This window comes from Paracoccidioides brasiliensis (assembly GCF_000150735.1).
Source record: "Paracoccidioides brasiliensis Pb18 unplaced genomic scaffold supercont2.2, whole genome shotgun sequence".
NCBI classification, from domain to species: Eukaryota; Fungi; Ascomycota; class Eurotiomycetes; order Onygenales; family Ajellomycetaceae; genus Paracoccidioides; species Paracoccidioides brasiliensis.
The window spans coordinates 1,138,311-1,156,162 of NW_011371359.1; the positions used below are offsets into that span (position 1 = coordinate 1,138,311).

Below are 17,852 nucleotides of genomic sequence, written 5' to 3' on the forward strand. Positions count from 1 at the left end.
ATTATCATGCAATCGAAAAACTCTGAAAACATTCTCCAGATTTCGGCATGGTATGGTCCGAAATGTTTGACTTGGCCTTACGCCGCTCAAGATAGATTGTTGAGATCCATTCGACAGTAATAATACGGGTATTTTCCTGGCCCAATGATTTAACCAGAACCAAATCTTATCCATTCATCCAATACGCAAAGGAGGGGGGGAGGGGAAGATAGTTGTATAATATCTAAAACGGAAATGCCCTAGAATCAAGAATAATTGTTTCCTTTCCTTCTTTCCCTCTCCTGAACTCGAAACTTAAATCCAACAATCTCCCTGACATTGTTATTTTACAGTAGGGGATTGGATGTATACTCCAATGTCGGAGGAGCATTCTCCCCTTGGTTAGATTGTTCGATGGATGTGGCAACGAGAGGAGGCTCATCTCCCCCTTCCGACTCTGCAATGTACTTTTCAGCTTCGAGCGCAGCGATGCAACCAGATCCTGCAAGTCACGTAGTTCGTTAATCAATCCGTCAAACAAGAAAATCCCAAAATACAAACGAGACATGAAAATAGATACGCACCGGCACTTGTAATAGCTTGCCTATATCTCCTATCCTGCACATCGCCAGCAGCAAACACGCCAGGAACACTCGTATAGCTCGTCCCTGGCTTCGTAACAATATAGCCTTCCGCATCTGTCTCGATCTGTCCCTTCACCAACGCTGTCGCAGGATCATGTCCCACCGCATAGAAGAGGCCATTGGCTGGTACAACTTCCTCACCTCCGGACACCACATTCTTAATCTTCAAATGTGTCATGAGCCCCCTTGGCGCGGGCTCCCCTTGCACCTCCACCGCAACCGTATTGAACTTCACCTCAACCTTAGGATTGGCCAACAGCCTCTTCGCCATCGTCTTGCTCGCGCGCAGTTTATCCCGTCTCACCAACACCGTCACCTTGCTACCATACTTTGTAAGAAACATGGCCTCCTCTGCCGCCGAATCTCCGCCGCCAATCACAAACAACGGCTTGTTCCGAAAAATAGGCACGGCTCCGTCACAAACCGCACATGCACTGATGCCATTCTGCCAATACTGCTGTTCACCGGGCAAATCGAGACGGCGCGCATTGGCACCCGTGGCTATAATTAGCGCATCTGCCGTGTGCGCAGGCGCGTCGTCGGGGCCATCGGAGAATTCTTTCCAGAGCTTGAAGGGGCGGCAGGAGAGGTCGACGCGAGAGACGGTTTCAGAGATGATCTCTGTGCCAAAACGGACGGATTGGGCGCGCATGTTATCCATGAGTTCGGAGCCGCCAATGCCATTTGGAAAGCCGGGGAAATTCTCGATATCTGTCGTGGTGGTGAGTTGGCCGCCTGCGGCAGTGCCGTTGGCCATCATTCCTTCATAGAGCACGGGCTTCAATTCAGCGCGGGAGAGATAAATGGCCGCTGTGTGCGCAGCGGGCCCGGAGCCAATAACTATACATATATTATTATTATTATTTTTTCGCATTTTAGTTAGGTAAAAGTGATATTTAAGGGAGATCACTCGGTGACATTCGATAAAATAAAGGTAAAGGAGGCAGGCAAAACCTCAGAATAATTGAATTACTCACCAACGACTTTTGAGTGCTTCATCCTGGAGGAGATATGGGATGCCTTGACGCTGAGGGGCGTCGCGGGGTAAAAGGTGACAGCAGTGCTGGTGGTGGGGGAGGGCCTATTCTGGAACGAAGCCGCAGCAGCAACAGAGAGGCCGACGCTAGATCGGAGAGAGGAGAGAGGAGCGCGACGAAAGATTGAGGAAAACAGCTTGACGATTATCTTGCGAACCTTGGACGAGCTATGCTTTTATGGTTGGTTGTTTTTGCAGACAGACAGATCCTTGATGGAAGGTTGACGGTTGGTAGTTATTTCGAACAAAAGAATTAATTACAGCGAAAGCAGAGTCTCTGCCTTGGCCTGGAATGTTGGATGCTTTCGAGAAAAGAGCTGTTCGGGGTCAATTGCCGATGCAATGGACCCAGACACCCGACAGAGAGAGAGAGAGAGGTGCACCACTGCAGAGAGGAATAGCTGAAGAGAATCCAAGTATGATGGGGAATAAAATGGGTCGACGTTTCAACAGATGTTGCTTAAGAGGCAGAAAAACTCTGGGGCACAAAAATGGATTCAGCAGGTTAAAGGAACAACATTTATCTTCCCACATAGGATTAATACTATATATTGACACATGTTTATGTTTTAATCGCATATCAGTGATTTGGTTATTTGACACACACACACAACTATACCAAGAACAATGAGTGACGGAATGGAACAACCGGTTAGTTACATGAACCTGTCTTACTTGCATAGCTATTCAAATCCTACCTGAAAAAGAGCAGACATTACAGAACATAGTTGTATCATAGTTAGGGTATCCAGCCAGTTACATAAAAGCACAAAGGTAGTCAGAAAAAGCAAGCAGACAATGCAATCATGTCAAAAAAAGCCCAACATGACAACAAATAGTTTCGCAAAAAGACATCGAAGAAACAGGACGAACGAGATTCCTATGGATGGCATGCTTAAATGATCCCAAGCCACTTCCTCTTCGGTTTATACGCGTCCACCCCACCGTATCCGTGTCCATGCCCCTGAGGCGGAGGGGCTGGCAGCGGAGGCAAGCCAACATCATCATCGTACTCGTCGTATTCATCATCCCCTGGACTTCGTGCAACCTCCCCGTCGTCATATCGCCCTTTAAACGTGCCTCCAGCCTGAGTGTGTTCGACTCCTCGTTCCATTTCGTGTTCATGCCCTAGGCCCATCTCGGATGATGACTGGACCGCTTCCTCCTGCGGCTGCTGCTGCTGCTGCTGCTGCTGCTTCCTCCCAGCTCCAATCTTCCACCAACGATTCTTCTCCCGCGGTTCGCTCCGCTCAAAGACACCATCAAACCATAATGCAGGCACGAGGATTCTGTATGGATTCGTAATCCCCGATGGGTCCTGCGGGTTCGTTTCGCAATTCAAGGTGATATCAAGTCCTCCGTCGAGATTGATGAAGTTTTGTAGGGCCAGGGATCCTGCTTTTGCTTCCCGCCTTATTTCTTTGGCACTTAGATCGGTGCGGCGGCGGAGGACATTACCTCCTGGGCTGGGTGGTAGCGACGGATCGTTGGCTGGTGGTTGGTTTCCAGCGGTCACCGGTCTTTGCGGTTGGGGTGGGAAGTAGTTGTCTGGTGCGTGTGGAGTGGGCGTGGGCGTGGGCAGCCCATCGTAACTCATGCGGCGTTTTTCCGATAGACGCAGCGAAATGCTTCTAGTGGGTGGTTTTGGGCCACTCTGAGAAAACCTTCGCAGCAGGTTTGTGGGTCTGCCATCGCCCCTAGACGTTGATAAGGATCTCATCAGTTTTCTTGTGGGATGTTGTGCTGGACTGGGTGGATCCGAATCCGTGGGCGTCGGAGGCGGAGTTGAGCCTGGAACATCTTGCTTAGCACATGAAGGATTAACTACAATGTAGCTTTTTGTTCGGGGACTCACCAGGAGCATATTCCACAATAGAACACCAGTTCCGTCTAGGAAGAAGACGTTTGTTATTTCGTGGCTTCCCGTCAACGTCATGAGTAAAAATCGCGCGCATGTCCTCGACAGTTTTCGTATCAAAGAAATGAAGCTTATTCCGTTTGTCGAGCGCATCTGCCATCATTTCTGACGCAGGGATATTGACGATTGATGATGATATCACATTAGGCATGTATCTGTAGTCATTATCTTTGGCGATCTGTAACTTTGGGTTAGAGTAGAACTGTCCGATTGCTGCAACCCGGGCATCGCCTCTGTGATGGATCGTTAGCCTGGCATATGTAGCATCAAGTTTGATGGACATATCAGCATACCCTAGTATAGTTATTCTGACAGATTTCTCTGCAGCGAGTTCCTGCAGGTCTTCGATGAGCCAGTGGCGCTCGAGCTTATGTGCTTTAGAGGCCCATTGGCTATCAATCGTTTCCATGTTCACATCAAACTTTTCTCTCAAATTTCCAAACAAGCCAGCCCGCCCAAGGGCTTTTACAGGATAGCTTGCCCGGCTGCTCAGAACGTTTTCAAGCCACACCTAGAAGTTTGTTAGCAGTAGCCCAATTATTTCCAAAGGCTTGTTCAAAAGAATCTACATACAAATCTTGGATAAGCAATAGGCACGCTTAAAAGCACAATCAAATGCTTTGTTTCCCCCTTGACAATTTCGTCATGACAACGGTTGAAGATCAGGTCAGACGAATCATCGTTAAGTACGTCGTCTCTCTATATATATCGATATCAGCAAGAAATAGGAGGTGTAAATTGGCGATGTTAGCAGCAACAGTGTGGGAAGGGTTTTATCTCCTACCGTTCGCTCAGTTTGACAATCAACTGCCAAAAATGCTACACGTTTGCCCATTTTCATAAAAACACTCCTACTCCGTTGACTGATATAGGGACCACGATTAGCTCCGAGTAACCAGCTTGGTTCATCCAAGTCCGTCTCTTCGGGAACGCTCTGATGCTGAAAGAGCATATAATATTTGAACGCCAGATTACCAATCCCAGACATTACCGGCGTTCTCATGAGTTGGTGCAGATACGAGCCATAGCCGGGAATAATATCATGGTCATTCCACATGTTAACCATGGGAATTTGAGAATTGGCCATGCTGAACAGGCCATGGGAGAACCATTTCAGGTACTGCTGGAGATAGAAATTCTCCAACTCGGATTTAATGTCTAGGTTGAAGGGATGATGTCGCTCTTGATAGGGGATTCTCAGCTCCATCCAGCTCCGGAAATGCTCCGTGTCGAAAATGGCTGTGTCGTTGAATATCTGGTCCCCTCCTCCCACCATAACATGGAACGGGCGCGTTTGGTGAGTGTTCAGAACATCCCGCCATAGAGGATCAGGGCCGCTGAACTTGTCACGATCGGCAGATCCATTGAACCCGTTCCCACTGTGGAACATAATGTTCATCGACTGGCCCCTGGCGGGGACCCAGAAACCAATCGCAGAACCCTGGTTGATTCGATAGGCAATTCTCTGTTGTCTATCGCCCAACTCAATCTCAAGACTGAATCGCCAAAAAGTTACGTCCCTTGCTGAATCCGTGTAGAGGCGTACTCCTTTAACTTCTCTGAATTTACCGACAGATTCCCCGTCTTTCTCTCTAATGCGAGTCGTCAGTGGAGAAACTTGGTTGCTTGCGCTGTACTCTAGAGGGCTGGGAGAAGTTTCGAAGAGCCCGTCGTCATTGTCGATAAAGGAGAGGTCCCTGCCTTCCTCAAGGTGATCGACGGGCTTGACATAGAGTAACTTGCCGTTTCGTCCAAGCTTGGTGAGGCCAGAGATTGGATCCACATACTCCGGGGCAAGTTCGCCGGTCTCGTTGTTGATTTCAGTTGGTGGGGGTGGAAGTAGATCCATTGGCTGGGAGAACAAGCGGAGTGTTGGAGGTTCCTGATAAGACGACGCGGAATCCTTGGTGACTATCATAATGCTTCCTCTCCATATTGCTTGCTCAATAGGCCCATGCAGCCCATCCTTCTGTTCCCATTTCATACCTGTATATCTGAGGAGAGGCCCACATTCGAGATACAATGGCGGATTGAATGGTGTATTATCTAAAAATGAAAAGCATGATTAGCCTTCCTAGAAGCCACTTAAAATGCTGTGGTGGAAATAGTTATCCGCAACATGCCATACACACTATGCGATGGAAACAAGAGAGCATTCAGAACTTACTTTTGGGTTTCGTTTTCGATGGCGGATGTTGCTCATAAGCAACTACATTGCTCTTACTTTTCCTTGCCGATCCACCACCTTCCCACCACGCTTTTTCAAGCTCGGCGTCTCGAAGTTCGCGAAGGTCAAAGTCAGCTGAACACAATCTCCCTATAACCGCAGTTTTCCACTCTGACAGAGGGGGTGGTGTTGGAGGAGGTACAGCAAAGGATACACTGTGTTGTTTTGCCTTACCATTTCTGGTCTGCTGCGGAGTTCCAGACATGGTGGCTTGAGGAGGTGTAGTATTGCTCAGTCCAAGTCCCACGGGTAGATTTTCCAGTGTATTCTTGTTGGTTGACGCATTGTTACGATTAGTAGGTGGTCGAGCATCGTAGGCCACCGAATCTGACGAGACGTGAGGTGGGAATGTTCTCTGTCTCTCGCGATGGTCTGCCAGAAATTGAGAGTTAAGAATCTTTGGTAATGGCTTTTGTAGCTTCCGGCTGTTGGAGCATTGTACATCTTCTAAGATGGCAGGTCCACCAAGCTCTTTATTTTGTGCATGGGGGTTCGAATCTCCCGGCTCATCGGGGATGCGATTGTACGGCGCGTGAACTTTCTGTAAGGTTGCCGCATCGTTCGTTCTTTGATCAGCGGTCTGTGTTGTTGTGTCGTCACTGAGTTCCCAACCCCGTTGCCGCCCCATGTCTCTTGGGACATCAATTTGTTCACTCAGAACTGGCTCCTCCTCCTGGGCTCGTGGATGTCCAATCTCGTTAGGTATTTGCTCTTCGTACTTGAAATCCCCCGGGCCATCTTTCGAGAAACGTTTGGCATCAGCCTCTGTTGATTCTATGACGGCACTATGCCGCAATCTATCACGTTGCTTGTTACTCAGACTCCGGACCAAACCTGCTTCTTCGAGAAGACTTGAGGGTTCTGCACCACTTTTCGGTCCGCGAGTTGTGCTAGGCTGCGACGTCGGGGTGATATCACGGCTCATCTGACGACTTCGACGGCCGGCTTTTGCTTCTCTCAAGAGCATCTCAGCTTCTTCCACCCTGGCACGTTTCTCTTCCTTGCTGATATCTTTCAGGGTGAATTCTAGCTTTTGTAGAGGAGACTTTTCCGGAGCCCAATCACGTCGTGGTTTGGAAAGCTTTTTTTGGCTTTCCGAAACTCTTCTTGCGCCAGGTGACACTGGCGAATCAGATTGGGGTGGTGGGACGGGATCAAGAGGAGGTAGGCTTGCCCGATTGGGGTTTCTCGGCTTGCGGATAGTCACATTTTGCATGTCTATCTGGGGAGATAACCTGTTCGAAGACCCGACTTCATGCAGCTGCCTTTGGGAGTCCACCCAGGGGACACTATTTGCAGGAGAAAGTCTATCTAACCCATCCAGAGCCGTTTCCGCCGGTAATTCTCTGGCCCGCACAGAGAAAGGCTTCGGCTCGTCCCCAAACCGACGCGACAGCCCTACGCCATACGGGAGTTTGTAGGAAGCGATGGGCCCACGGGGAGCCTCTGAGGCCGCAGGAAGGACAGTAAAGTTGTTGGAATAGCTGAGGGAGGTAGCCCGTTTGGCGGAGTGTCGTCTACCTGTAAATGGAGCATTGTTCTCCACACCGTTGATGGGCTGCTGCTGGTTGGAATAAGTTTGCTTTGACACTGGCACCGACTGCCTGCGGGAGGATGAAATCGTCGCCATGTCAGTCTACTCAAACCCCCACCAGAGCATTCAACTCAGTGCAAACTTGAAGAACGCATCCAATTGGTCTGTGCACTAAGCCTGAGTAGAATGTGTTCAGAATGTATCTAGCACTGGGGCTAATGCAGTTATGAGGGAAAGCCGCAACTGTACATTTCTCTAAGAGGTTGCACAATATATGTCCGCTATAACCCGACAGAGCACCTAGGGTACTTAGAGTAGGGAGGAGGATCGAGGAGTAGACATGAGAAGCATATTCAGGCGACGATCAACGAGGGGAAAATTTATCAGCAACATTAAAAGAAGAAGAAGAAGAAGAAGAGAAGAAAAGGAAAGAATAAAAAAAGAAGAAGAAGAAGAAGAAGAAGAAGAAGAAGAAGAAGAAGAAGAAGAAGAAGAAGAAGAAGAAGAAGAAGAAGAAGTGTAGCTTCGTAGGAGGCTGGGTGGTGGTGAATCAGCAGAGTAGAAGCAACGCAATCAGTTTCCTATGACGGAAGCGTTGGCTGGTGGAACTGACCAGTTGGCGGCAGACAATTCGCTCCAGCCAGTCAGTAAAGCTGAAATGTGAATGCTGATTCACTGCGCCCAGCACGACAGACGAGTATCGATACAAAGCAGAAGCCAGAATGACAGGGGGAAAGAATGGAAGCGAAGTAGATAGCTCCGGAAGAGAAGAAGAGAGATGAAAATCTTTTAAAAGGCTGCGGGGATTGTCAGTCCGTCCGGAGACCCAGGCAAGTTAAGAGCTATAGTTATGGGCAGAGCTGGCAAAAGGGGGAGATATTTAAGAAAATCAATAATCTCTTTCGCCCAGCCATTTGCATTTACTTATTTTTTTATTTTTTATTTTTTATTTTTTTTTGGCTTGCGTGCAGCAGCACACACAGGGACCTCTCTGGGGTGGCTGGCAAGGCCAATGACGCCGTGGCATCAGCAGCAAAACCCTCCAATGGAGGAGTCCTTACAGGAATCCCCCGGAAGTCGGTTGCATGACATCCATCGTAGGCGAAATAACTAATAACTAGTCGCCGCACTCTCTTCCCGAGTGTCTATACCATCTGAAAGCGTCTCGTTGATCTTGATATATCTGCTTCAACAAAATCTCCAAGCTTTCGGATATTGGACGCCCTACGACGCTCGACCGGTTATGGGGTGACTAACAATGGCTTACATGGCCCTCAGAGATCTCTGGTCAATCTCAAAAGAGATAGACGCACGATTCAACAGCATCAACCAAGTAGTTGTAGATAACCTCACTCATCGATGAGCAGCAGACTCTCGTGCATTGATGACAATATGGGCTCTGCAAAGTCAAACGCCCCAGTAAGATCTTGACCAAAAAACATCATGACGTCAACATTATGTGTGATGATGGGTTTGGGCGGGCTCTCTATTAACTAATATGGGAGGGTTGAAGCAATATGAGGAAGAATATCGATGATAGGGGCATCTTAGCCTGGGATTATTTTAATGTCCATAGGGGCTATTAGATTCCAAGGGACAAATAGCTACAAACCCAACTCCCATTCCTTGATCTATCACAGATCTTGATGTCCGGATTGACTTCACAGCTGGTACCATGGTTGTGCGGTTGTGGGTTGCACAACAAGCATATGGTTATATATCCTCAGGGAAGAACATCTGTGAAAGTTGCTCAGGCAAGCTCTAACTGTTGAATGCTGAATGAAGCGGTAGTTAGCACACCGATGCGGGATCCCCGTATAACTGGGCATCTCTCGTAGCCCGGCAATTTTCTTAGACACTCTGTTCCACACTGTGAGGCGCTCACCACGGTCTGCACGGTCTGTTTGATATGTAATGATATTTCCAGGTCTAAATACTGTGAGAAAGAAAACCAAAATAATAAAATAATAATAATAATAATAATAATAATAATAATAAAGAAAAGGGGAAGAAGACTGCTGAGAGAGAAAAGCAATGAAGAGAGATTACTGCATATGATTGGCGAAGATTTAAAATGCCTCAGATTTTGACAACTTGGCCCCAAATGGCTCTAGAGGAATCATACCCTAATAACCCCCCAAAACGCCACAGCCCCGGCCTGAAATATGTGTTTTCCGGGGTTGGGTCTCCGTGCAAACAAACCTCTACTTTTTCCTCAAACTTTCTTCTTGTTCTCGTTCCTTTCGCTCTAGTCGGCTTATCCTAAATAACACCGCTCACCCGCTACGACCTCGAGCTTCATGACAAACAGGTCTTTGGCGACTCTGAGAAATCAGTCGTGACTCTTTCTCATCATCGCTGCGGAATGCCCGACAGGTCAGGTACGTAGCCCGGTGGATCATCCACCTTTTGTTTCATTATCCTCGGACAACGCTCGTTCCGCCGTCTTCCTGGCACCATATACATAACAGGTCGTTAAGCATTGTCTCAGACGTCTGGAATCGGATATGCAATAGTGGTTCATGGCAAACAACATCTCGTGTCCGTTTTATCTTCTCGACGACAGGTGGTTGGCCGGTGTTGCCTAACATCATATCTCCTCCATCTCATAACTCGAAAACGACTGCAAGAACAGAGGCAACATGAAACTACTGAGGGTCGCGGTGGCTGTAGCCTTAGTTTTGGTCAACCCAGCACGCGCATCCATATACCCCCGGAACCACGATGCCTACGATTACTTCGCTGTCCGTCTCGATTCCTCCGTATCTCCCGTTCAGGTTGCACAGATGTTAGGAGTACATTATGCAGGACAAGTCGGTGAATTGGCAGACCACCATACATTTGCCATATCAAAGGAGCTAGGGGTAGATGTTGATCGAAGACTCGAGGATCTGAGGCAGAGGAGGCGAAGGAGGCGGAGTTTGCCGAACGTCGAAGAGCTGGCCATGAGGGATGCGCTAGACGGCATCCTCTGGTCGCAGAAGCTGACCCTGAGACCACCCATGAGCAAACGAGCGCCTCCACCTCCCCCACCGCCCCGAGGAGCGGAGGTACGCCATTCGAAGCCGCAGGACGACCAGCACAGCGACTATAACGCTACGGAAAAATTGACGGAGATTGTATCCAAGTTGGAAATCGACGATCCGATATTCACACAACAGTGGCACCTGTTTAACACCGAACAACCAGGTCATGACATCAATGTCACTGGTCTGTGGTTGGAGGGCATAACTGGAAAGGGGGCAATTTCTGCCATTGTGGATGATGGATTGGACATGTACAGCAATGATCTTAAAGATAACTACTTTGCAGCAGGGTCTTATGATTACAACGACAAAGTGGACGAGCCCAGACCCCGATTATATGACGATAAGCATGGGACTCGATGCGCCGGAGAAGTCGCTGGTGTCCGCAACGATGTTTGCGGCGTCGGCGTCGCCTACGACAGCAGCGTTGCTGGAATACGTATCCTGTCCAAACCCGTGTCGGACGAGGATGAGGCCGCTTCGATCAACTACAGATTCCAAGATAATATGATCTACTCCTGTTCTTGGGGGCCTGTAGACGATGGCACCACCATGGATGCGCCTGGTATTCTCGTCCAACGGGCTATTGTCAATGGAATACAAAAGGGACGAGGTGGGAGAGGCTCCGTGTATGTGTTCGCCGCCGGCAACGGTGCTCTACATGAAGATAACTGCAACTTTGATGGCTACACGAACAGCATTTACAGTGTCACTGTGGGTGCAATTGATCACAATGACGATCACCCATATTATTCTGAGCCGTGCTCTGCGCAACTCGTGGTGACGTATAGCAGCGGAGGGCGGGATGCTATACACACCACCGACGTTGGTTTGAATTCTTGCACTACGAAACATGGTGGAACGTCTGCGGCTGGACCGTTGGTCGTTGGGGTTGTGGCACTTGCGCTGAGCGTCCGCCCTGAGCTGACCTGGCGTGACGTGCAATATATTCTATTGGAGACGGCGATCCCCATCAATTTAAATGAAAGCGATTGGCAGGATACTGCTACTGGGAAGAAATTCAGCCACGAGTACGGATACGGGAAAGTAGACGCGTATTCAGCTGTCCATCTAGCCATGACGTGGAAACTGGTCAAACCACAAGCTTGGCTACACTCCCCGTGGTTGCAAGTTTATGCCGATATCCCGCAGGGAGACAAGGGACTTGCTAGCAGCTTTGAAGTCACTAAGGAGCTGTTGATGAGGAATAACGTTGAGCGACTTGAACATGTTACGCTTACGATGAATATCAACCACACGCGCCGTGGTGATTTAAGTGTGGAACTCCGCAGTCCCACTGGAACCGTCAGCTATCTAAGTACGACAAGGAAATTGGATGATCTCCGCGCTGGCTACGTTGATTGGACTTTTATGTCGCTCGTTCATTGGTAAGTGCCAACAAAGCCCCGCGCCCCCCTTGCTGCTATCCAACCCCAAACCGGAAGCATTGAACATGAAAATCTAACACCAGTCAACAAAACACAGGGGTGAATCCGGCATCGGCAAATGGACCGTCATCGTCAAGGACACAGTCGTCAATGATTTCAAGGGTGTGTTCATCGACTGGCAACTCAACCTGTGGGGCGAAGCCATCAACGCAGATATCCAAGGCCTCCATCCTCTACCAGACGAACATGACCACGATCACAGCACCCAACTTGCACCCGTAGCCACCACAACGATTATCTCCAGTGCAACCGCTTCGAAGCCCACCGCCTCCGTCGTCCCAACAGACCACATCGATCGCCCCGTCAACACCAAACCCACTGGAACACAAAGCCCTTCTCAACCATCAGAAACAGCAACATCATCACCATCATCACAACCAATACCCACTTCAACATCCGAGAGTTTCCTCCCATCCTTCTTCCCCACCTTCGGCGTCTCCAGGCGCACGCAGGTCTGGATCTACGGCTTCCTCACGCTTATTCTCATCTTCTGCTCCACGCTGGGTACATACTTCCTCATCCAGCGGCGGAAGCGCATCCGCAACAATCTACACGATGACTACGAGTTTGAGATGATTGACGATGAGAGCGACGAAACGCATCCGCTTAGTGCGGGCGAGCATGTTGCTGGCGCCAGAACTGGGCGGAAGCAGCGAAGAAAGGGTGGAGAGTTGTATGATGCGTTTGCGGGGGAGAGTGATGAGGAGCTACTGAGCGATGGGGAGAGTGAGAGTGGTTTGGGTGAGGAGCCATATCGAGATGAAGATGAGAGACAGGATGATGGTGGTGGTGGTGGTGGTGGTGGGAGGGGGAGTGAGAGGACCTAGGTTGGTGTTTTTATTGATGACTTTTTGAACAGATTTGTTTTCTTTCCCCTCCCCGCATTTCTTCGTCGGCCGCCTTTGCTCTTGTTTGATTATACGTATCTCTTGACGTCCCGTAATATCTACGTAGACTATTTTTTCTCTTTATGGAACTCCGCTTTTTACCATACATACTTCACGGAGGGCGCAGAGTGCGTGCACTCTTATGCCGCGGAATTATTACCCTTTGGCTGTTTCTCATAACACTATTTATATCCATGTTTTCATTGTGCGTTAGAGGAGTTGTCGTTATTTTGCGACTTCTTAATGTTTCAATCTGCTTGTCTGTCCCATACCTTTCCTAATGGTTAAAAAAATAGATATGCAGCTGAGCCCGAGAATGGTTGTTCATTAGCCGAAGAGTTCTGTATTATTTCCAAAAGCCCCAACCGATCACCCTTAGCCTATTCTCTCACACAACTCCTATTTCTGTATCATCCAAGGGACGTGGGAGTCACTGCCCAGTCCAGGGATGTCAGGCGAACCGCCAAACTTGGAGGGAACTTGTACACCCACTACGGGTTAAGATTTACTTAGAAGATCAACGCGTATGATGTCATTCAGCAGTAAAACCAGCTGGAATACGAAAGCCTGTTGATTTCCAGCCACCTTCAATATTCAGTTAGACTTTTCTGATATCAACGGGCCGTTTGCACCCCTGCATATATCCCAATTGCCTGCCCCCCCCCCGGCAACAAGCGAAACCCATCAAATGCACATACCCCATACACATACACATACACATACACGTACATAATAAAACATTTGCACCCATCCTATTATCAGAGCATCATGCCCCCCTACCCATCCTCCTCAAGGTCAGCAGCTGCCTCTGCTCCAAAACCCCCCTTCCCTTCCGCCTAACACGCTGCCACTGCATCCCCTGCCGCAAAGTCTCTCCGGCGGCCCCTCTGCCAACGTGGACCGATCTTCCCCCACGAGGGCAATAACATGGACTCCCGGCCAGTCTTCGGGCAGCGGCAATGCTAGCGATAAGCCCTCTATATAAGACGCTCCAGCGAACTCGCCATACGCGGGTTCTGCGCGTCGTGTGGCTCGACGGTATGCACATGCAATATGACATGCAGCCGCAGATTTGAGGTGCGTGGGGCTGATGATGAGAGCTCTACGAGTGAGACGCGGGTGGTGGGGGTGGGTGGGGGGTGACAGGAATATCGGAAGCGGGGGGGGGAGGAGGGTTGTTGGACGGGTTGTCGAAGAAGCATATCCTGCTGAAGGAGAAGACGGGGTGGTTTGAGATTGGAGGGGATGGGGAGGTGGGGGGGGGAGAGGTTAGCAGGGAGGGGTTTTCGCCCGAGTGGGAGAGGAGGGAAGACAGTGGGGAGCGGGCTTCACGTAAGGGACGGCAGGATGGCATGTATGGACGGATTTTCACCTTTGGGAACTAGCCAGTTTCTTTTGTTTTGGCTCTCTTTCTTTTCTAATGGTTAACCTGGTTAGGTATTAGAAAGCTCTAGGTATTAGAGAGCAGTGTGTGGTTCGTTTTCTGGTCAAGCCATCTCGCTTGGGATGAAGGCGTGTGGGATGCTGCCCAAAATGAGGGAAATGCAGGAACTGCAGCCAATAATGGGCATATGCTAAAACAAAACCGAGCGAGCCATCTTAGACGCTGTGAGAGGCTTGGTAGCGATCGCCATGGTACGTATTCACCTAGCTAGCTCGCAATACATTTATTCTGTGCATCCCCTCATAATCAGGAGAGCCTTTAAATCCTTAGCCTTCCGACTCAGGGAGATGTCATCAGGGATTTAACGGCTCGTATAAATATCTCACCACCGTGCCCTGATCCACCGCATTTCCCTCGACCTCCTCAGCCGCAGATCCAACCCCCATCAAAATCCATAACCAGCAATCAAACTACCAATTCATCAGCTCGTTTACAATGGCGGCCGTAGCCGCAGGCTCAATCCCGTTAATGCTCCGTCTCTCCTACCTGTCCACCCCAATTATCATCGACATGGGCACAACACACGACGGCCTCCTCCGCCTAATCCAGGGCGAGATCGAGATTCGAATGCCTCAACTGACGGAAGACTTTACCTTTGACGGACTCGAAATTATGTGGGATCAGACGGTGCCCGGGGGCGTGTTCCCTGCATCGTCGCCGCTCGATCAATACAACTTGCAAGCGACGCTGGCGCTGCTACGGACAAGGCAGGGGAGGGATGCAATGGGCTTGAAGATTACGCCTTGCAAGGGAGCGGTTATGAGCCTTGTTTGAGGTTTGGAGGGGAAAAGGTCCCGCCGGTGGTTGGAGCTCCGTTGGTTGTTGTTGGTGAGGGGCAGCGCGCGCGTGCGGTGCGGTTGGAGGGGGAAATGAGGGGAAATAACTTCCCATCTGTATCATTTGTCGGGATGTTTTAACATGTCCTTACTACACTATATTTCCGTGTTTTTTACCCAACCAGGAAGTGTCAGCGGAATGGAATGGATGGATGGGTTTGGGTGGGGAAGTGTGCAATTGAGAGTATCTATTAATAAATATCTTACCTGAGGCCAGAAGAAAAAAACGTTATTTTTGGATGAAAGCAGTGCTTTATCTGGTTAACTGCTTCATGTGTCTATGCAGTTTGATGCCGAAAACATCGCCCCTACACCTATTAATTCCCAATTAGCCCAAAAATGTTTTTGCTGAGGGAGTCTCTCTTCTCATCCTGCTCTTCATTGTTCCTATTCATAATTCAAACGCCGTCAAAATTCCACGGGGCGGTGTGTTGGGTAGCAAACACGATAACCATGTACCTCGCCATACAAAAACAGCGGGGAAGTAACTTGGGCAATGACCCAGCCAAGCCTTCCACCACGTGAAGGCTGAGAGAGAGGCGTCCCAAACAACCGTCGACCCTTAACAACAAACTTCTTTGAAAGGAGTTGCCTGAACATCGCCTCTGCTTCAACACACAACAGGCAAACATACAAATGCGTATTCACCTGACAGACACTGCTGCCGCTGTATGCATGCTATAGCTCTCCCCGCGACCCAATTTACTCTGCTTCCACAAAATTCCACCGCCCGGAATATCCATTCCCCCCCAACTTGTACTACCTGAGTCTAGGTTGATATCTCCACCGCATCTCATCGCCGCGGATGATATCACGACGCAATGGACCATAGTGACTTCGATAGTGTCTCTTGGAGGAATGGTCCTGACAGCGATCTTTCGAGACCAACCACCTCTGGGACCGATGCTGAACGCTCCAGCAGATCAGGCTATGATATCAATGGGAAGAGACGGATGAGCTCCGCCGGGGAGGAGGCGCCGCAACTTTCCCCACACCCCGCCGGTGATCTTGCTGGAATTGGAGATGGAATGCTGGAATGCACAGTAGATTCGCCCTTGAAGGAGAACAGTGGCACGAAAGATGCCTATATTTCTTATCTCATTACCACCCATGTTGGTTCAAACCTCCATGCCCTATGCCCATGTCTAGTAGCTAGTATGGTGGCATAGCTAACATATCTCGTTTGCGATACGCCTTCCAGACCGACTTCAAATCCTTCCAGAAACCAAATTTCACCGTCCGTCGCCGTTATTCGGATTTCAATTTCCTGTACAACATCCTATTCCGCGAATATCCAGCATGCGCTGTCCCACCTCTACCGGACAAGCACAAGATGGAATATGTGCGTGGGGATCGATTTGGAACCGATTTCACTAATCGTCGAGCCTGGTCCCTTCACCGCTTCCTTAAGCGGCTCTGCCTCCACCCCGTTCTCCGCCGTGCCCCTATCCTAGTCGTATTCCTCGAATCTGCAGATTGGAACGCGCATATGCGACTTCGCCCATCACGCACCTCCACTAGTGCCTCCGATGGCGGCGGGGGTCCAACAGGGATTTTTGATAACTTCGCAGATACTTTCGTAAACGCTTTCACCAAAGTGCATAAACCAGACAAACGGTTCATCGAGGTGCGAGAGAAAGCGGATAAACTTGATGAGGACCTGAATCATGTCGAGAAGATTGTTGCAAGGGTTGTAAGGCGGGAGGCAGATCTCGAAACAGACTACAACGACCTGGCCACGCAATTTCGCAAGCTTGTCCTGCTCGAGCCAGACGTTGAGGTGCCGCTGCAAATATTTGCCGCCTCGGTAGAAGAGACCGCCCGCGGCATAAAAACCCTCAAAGACCACACAGACCAAAACTACCTAACCAGCCTACGGGATATGGAAGCATACATTCTCTCCCTCAAATCGCTACTGAAAACCCGCGAACAGAAACAACTAGACTTCGAGGCCCTGGTCGACTACCGTAACAGAGCCGTCTTCGATCGCGACTCCCTGACCAACAACCCAGCGTCATACTACTCCCCCAACCCACTCACCAGCAACCCAGCCTCCTTCATCCGCTCCAAAATGGAAGACATGCGCGGCGTCGACCACGAGCAATCACGCCGCGAGCGCATCCGCAAGCTAGAATTGCGCATTGACGAACTGACCCGGGAAGTCGAGAGCTCCAAAACCACGTCTGAAATGTTCGATGAGGAAGTTGTCAGGGAAGTTGCGGATTTTGAACGCATCAAGGCGATGGAGTTCCGTGATACGTTGGGGGCGCTGGCTGAGAAGCATGTAGAGTTCTATCAGGGGGTGTTGGCGACGTGGGAGCGGTTTATTGTTGAGATGGAGGCGGAGGGGGAATTGGATGCGGATCAGCGTCAGGGTCAGGGTCAGGGGCGGCACAAAAGTAAAAAAGGGGGGCTAGAAGATGCGCTTGTTGGGCTGGGGCATTCATGATATTTTTGTTTTTTTTTCTTGTGTTGGATGGGATGGGAAGGAGTATTGTGACTCACTGTCTTCTTCGTGTCTTCCTGCTATGCTCTGCGTGGTTTTATTGAAAAAGGGATGGTTGCATAATCGATGGCATTAGTTATTTTTTCTTTTCTTTTTGACATTATGGGAAGATGATGGGGTAACTCTATTACACATATCCTTCAAGAGATGGGAGATTGTGACTTTTTAAAAAAACACCCAAACTTGTTGAGTAGGAGTAGCTTCATAATTATCTGTACTACGGTGTGAATCAACAAAATATTCCTCCTTATTTTCTTCAGTTCCCTTAATACCAAACGATATAGATATCCACTGCTGCATGTACCCTTTCTCAATAGGTAATATAGTTCCAAAAGATGTGAAGACGAAAGATCTTGGGTGTTATAAA

The 17,852-nt window shown here is 49.4% G+C and overlaps 5 protein-coding genes across 5 annotated transcripts; 3 read left to right on the top strand and 2 right to left on the bottom strand.

Moving 5' to 3' along the window:
• Nucleotides 1-326: 326 nt before the first annotated feature.
• On the bottom strand, nucleotides 327-1,622 carry PADG_01551 (thioredoxin reductase; the record flags this gene model as incomplete). The annotated part of the gene is made up of 3 exons (XM_010758658.1): nucleotides 327-481; nucleotides 564-1,463; nucleotides 1,601-1,622. 3 exons carry the CDS (start codon nucleotides 1,620-1,622, stop codon nucleotides 327-329), a joined length of 1,077 nt encoding a protein of 358 aa, XP_010756960.1.
• Nucleotides 1,623-2,554: 932 nt separating this feature from the next.
• On the bottom strand, nucleotides 2,555-7,434 carry PADG_01552 (uncharacterized protein; the record flags this gene model as incomplete). Its single annotated transcript, XM_010758659.1, has 6 exons — nucleotides 2,555-3,450; nucleotides 3,515-3,810; nucleotides 3,871-4,088; nucleotides 4,151-4,276; nucleotides 4,362-5,623; nucleotides 5,745-7,434. The coding sequence occupies 6 exons, from the start codon at nucleotides 7,432-7,434 to the stop codon at nucleotides 2,555-2,557; spliced, it is 4,488 nt and encodes a 1,495-aa protein (XP_010756961.1).
• A 2,546-nt stretch (nucleotides 7,435-9,980) lies between these two features.
• On the top strand, nucleotides 9,981-12,639 carry PADG_01553 (kexin KEX2; the record flags this gene model as incomplete). The annotated part of the gene is made up of 2 exons (XM_010759195.1): nucleotides 9,981-11,752; nucleotides 11,850-12,639. 2 exons carry the CDS (start codon nucleotides 9,981-9,983, stop codon nucleotides 12,637-12,639), a joined length of 2,562 nt encoding a protein of 853 aa, XP_010757497.1.
• Nucleotides 12,640-14,578: 1,939 nt separating this feature from the next.
• Nucleotides 14,579-14,917, top strand: PADG_01554 (uncharacterized protein; the record flags this gene model as incomplete). The annotated part of the gene is made up of 1 exon (XM_010759196.1): nucleotides 14,579-14,917. The coding sequence occupies one exon, from the start codon at nucleotides 14,579-14,581 to the stop codon at nucleotides 14,915-14,917; it is 339 nt and encodes a 112-aa protein (XP_010757498.1).
• An 883-nt stretch (nucleotides 14,918-15,800) lies between these two features.
• PADG_01555 (sorting nexin-4) lies at nucleotides 15,801-17,428 on the top strand (the record flags this gene model as incomplete). The annotated part of the gene is made up of 2 exons (XM_010758660.1): nucleotides 15,801-16,091; nucleotides 16,181-17,428. The coding sequence occupies 2 exons, from the start codon at nucleotides 15,801-15,803 to the stop codon at nucleotides 17,426-17,428; spliced, it is 1,539 nt and encodes a 512-aa protein (XP_010756962.1).
• Between the last annotated feature and the right edge of the window lie 424 nt (nucleotides 17,429-17,852).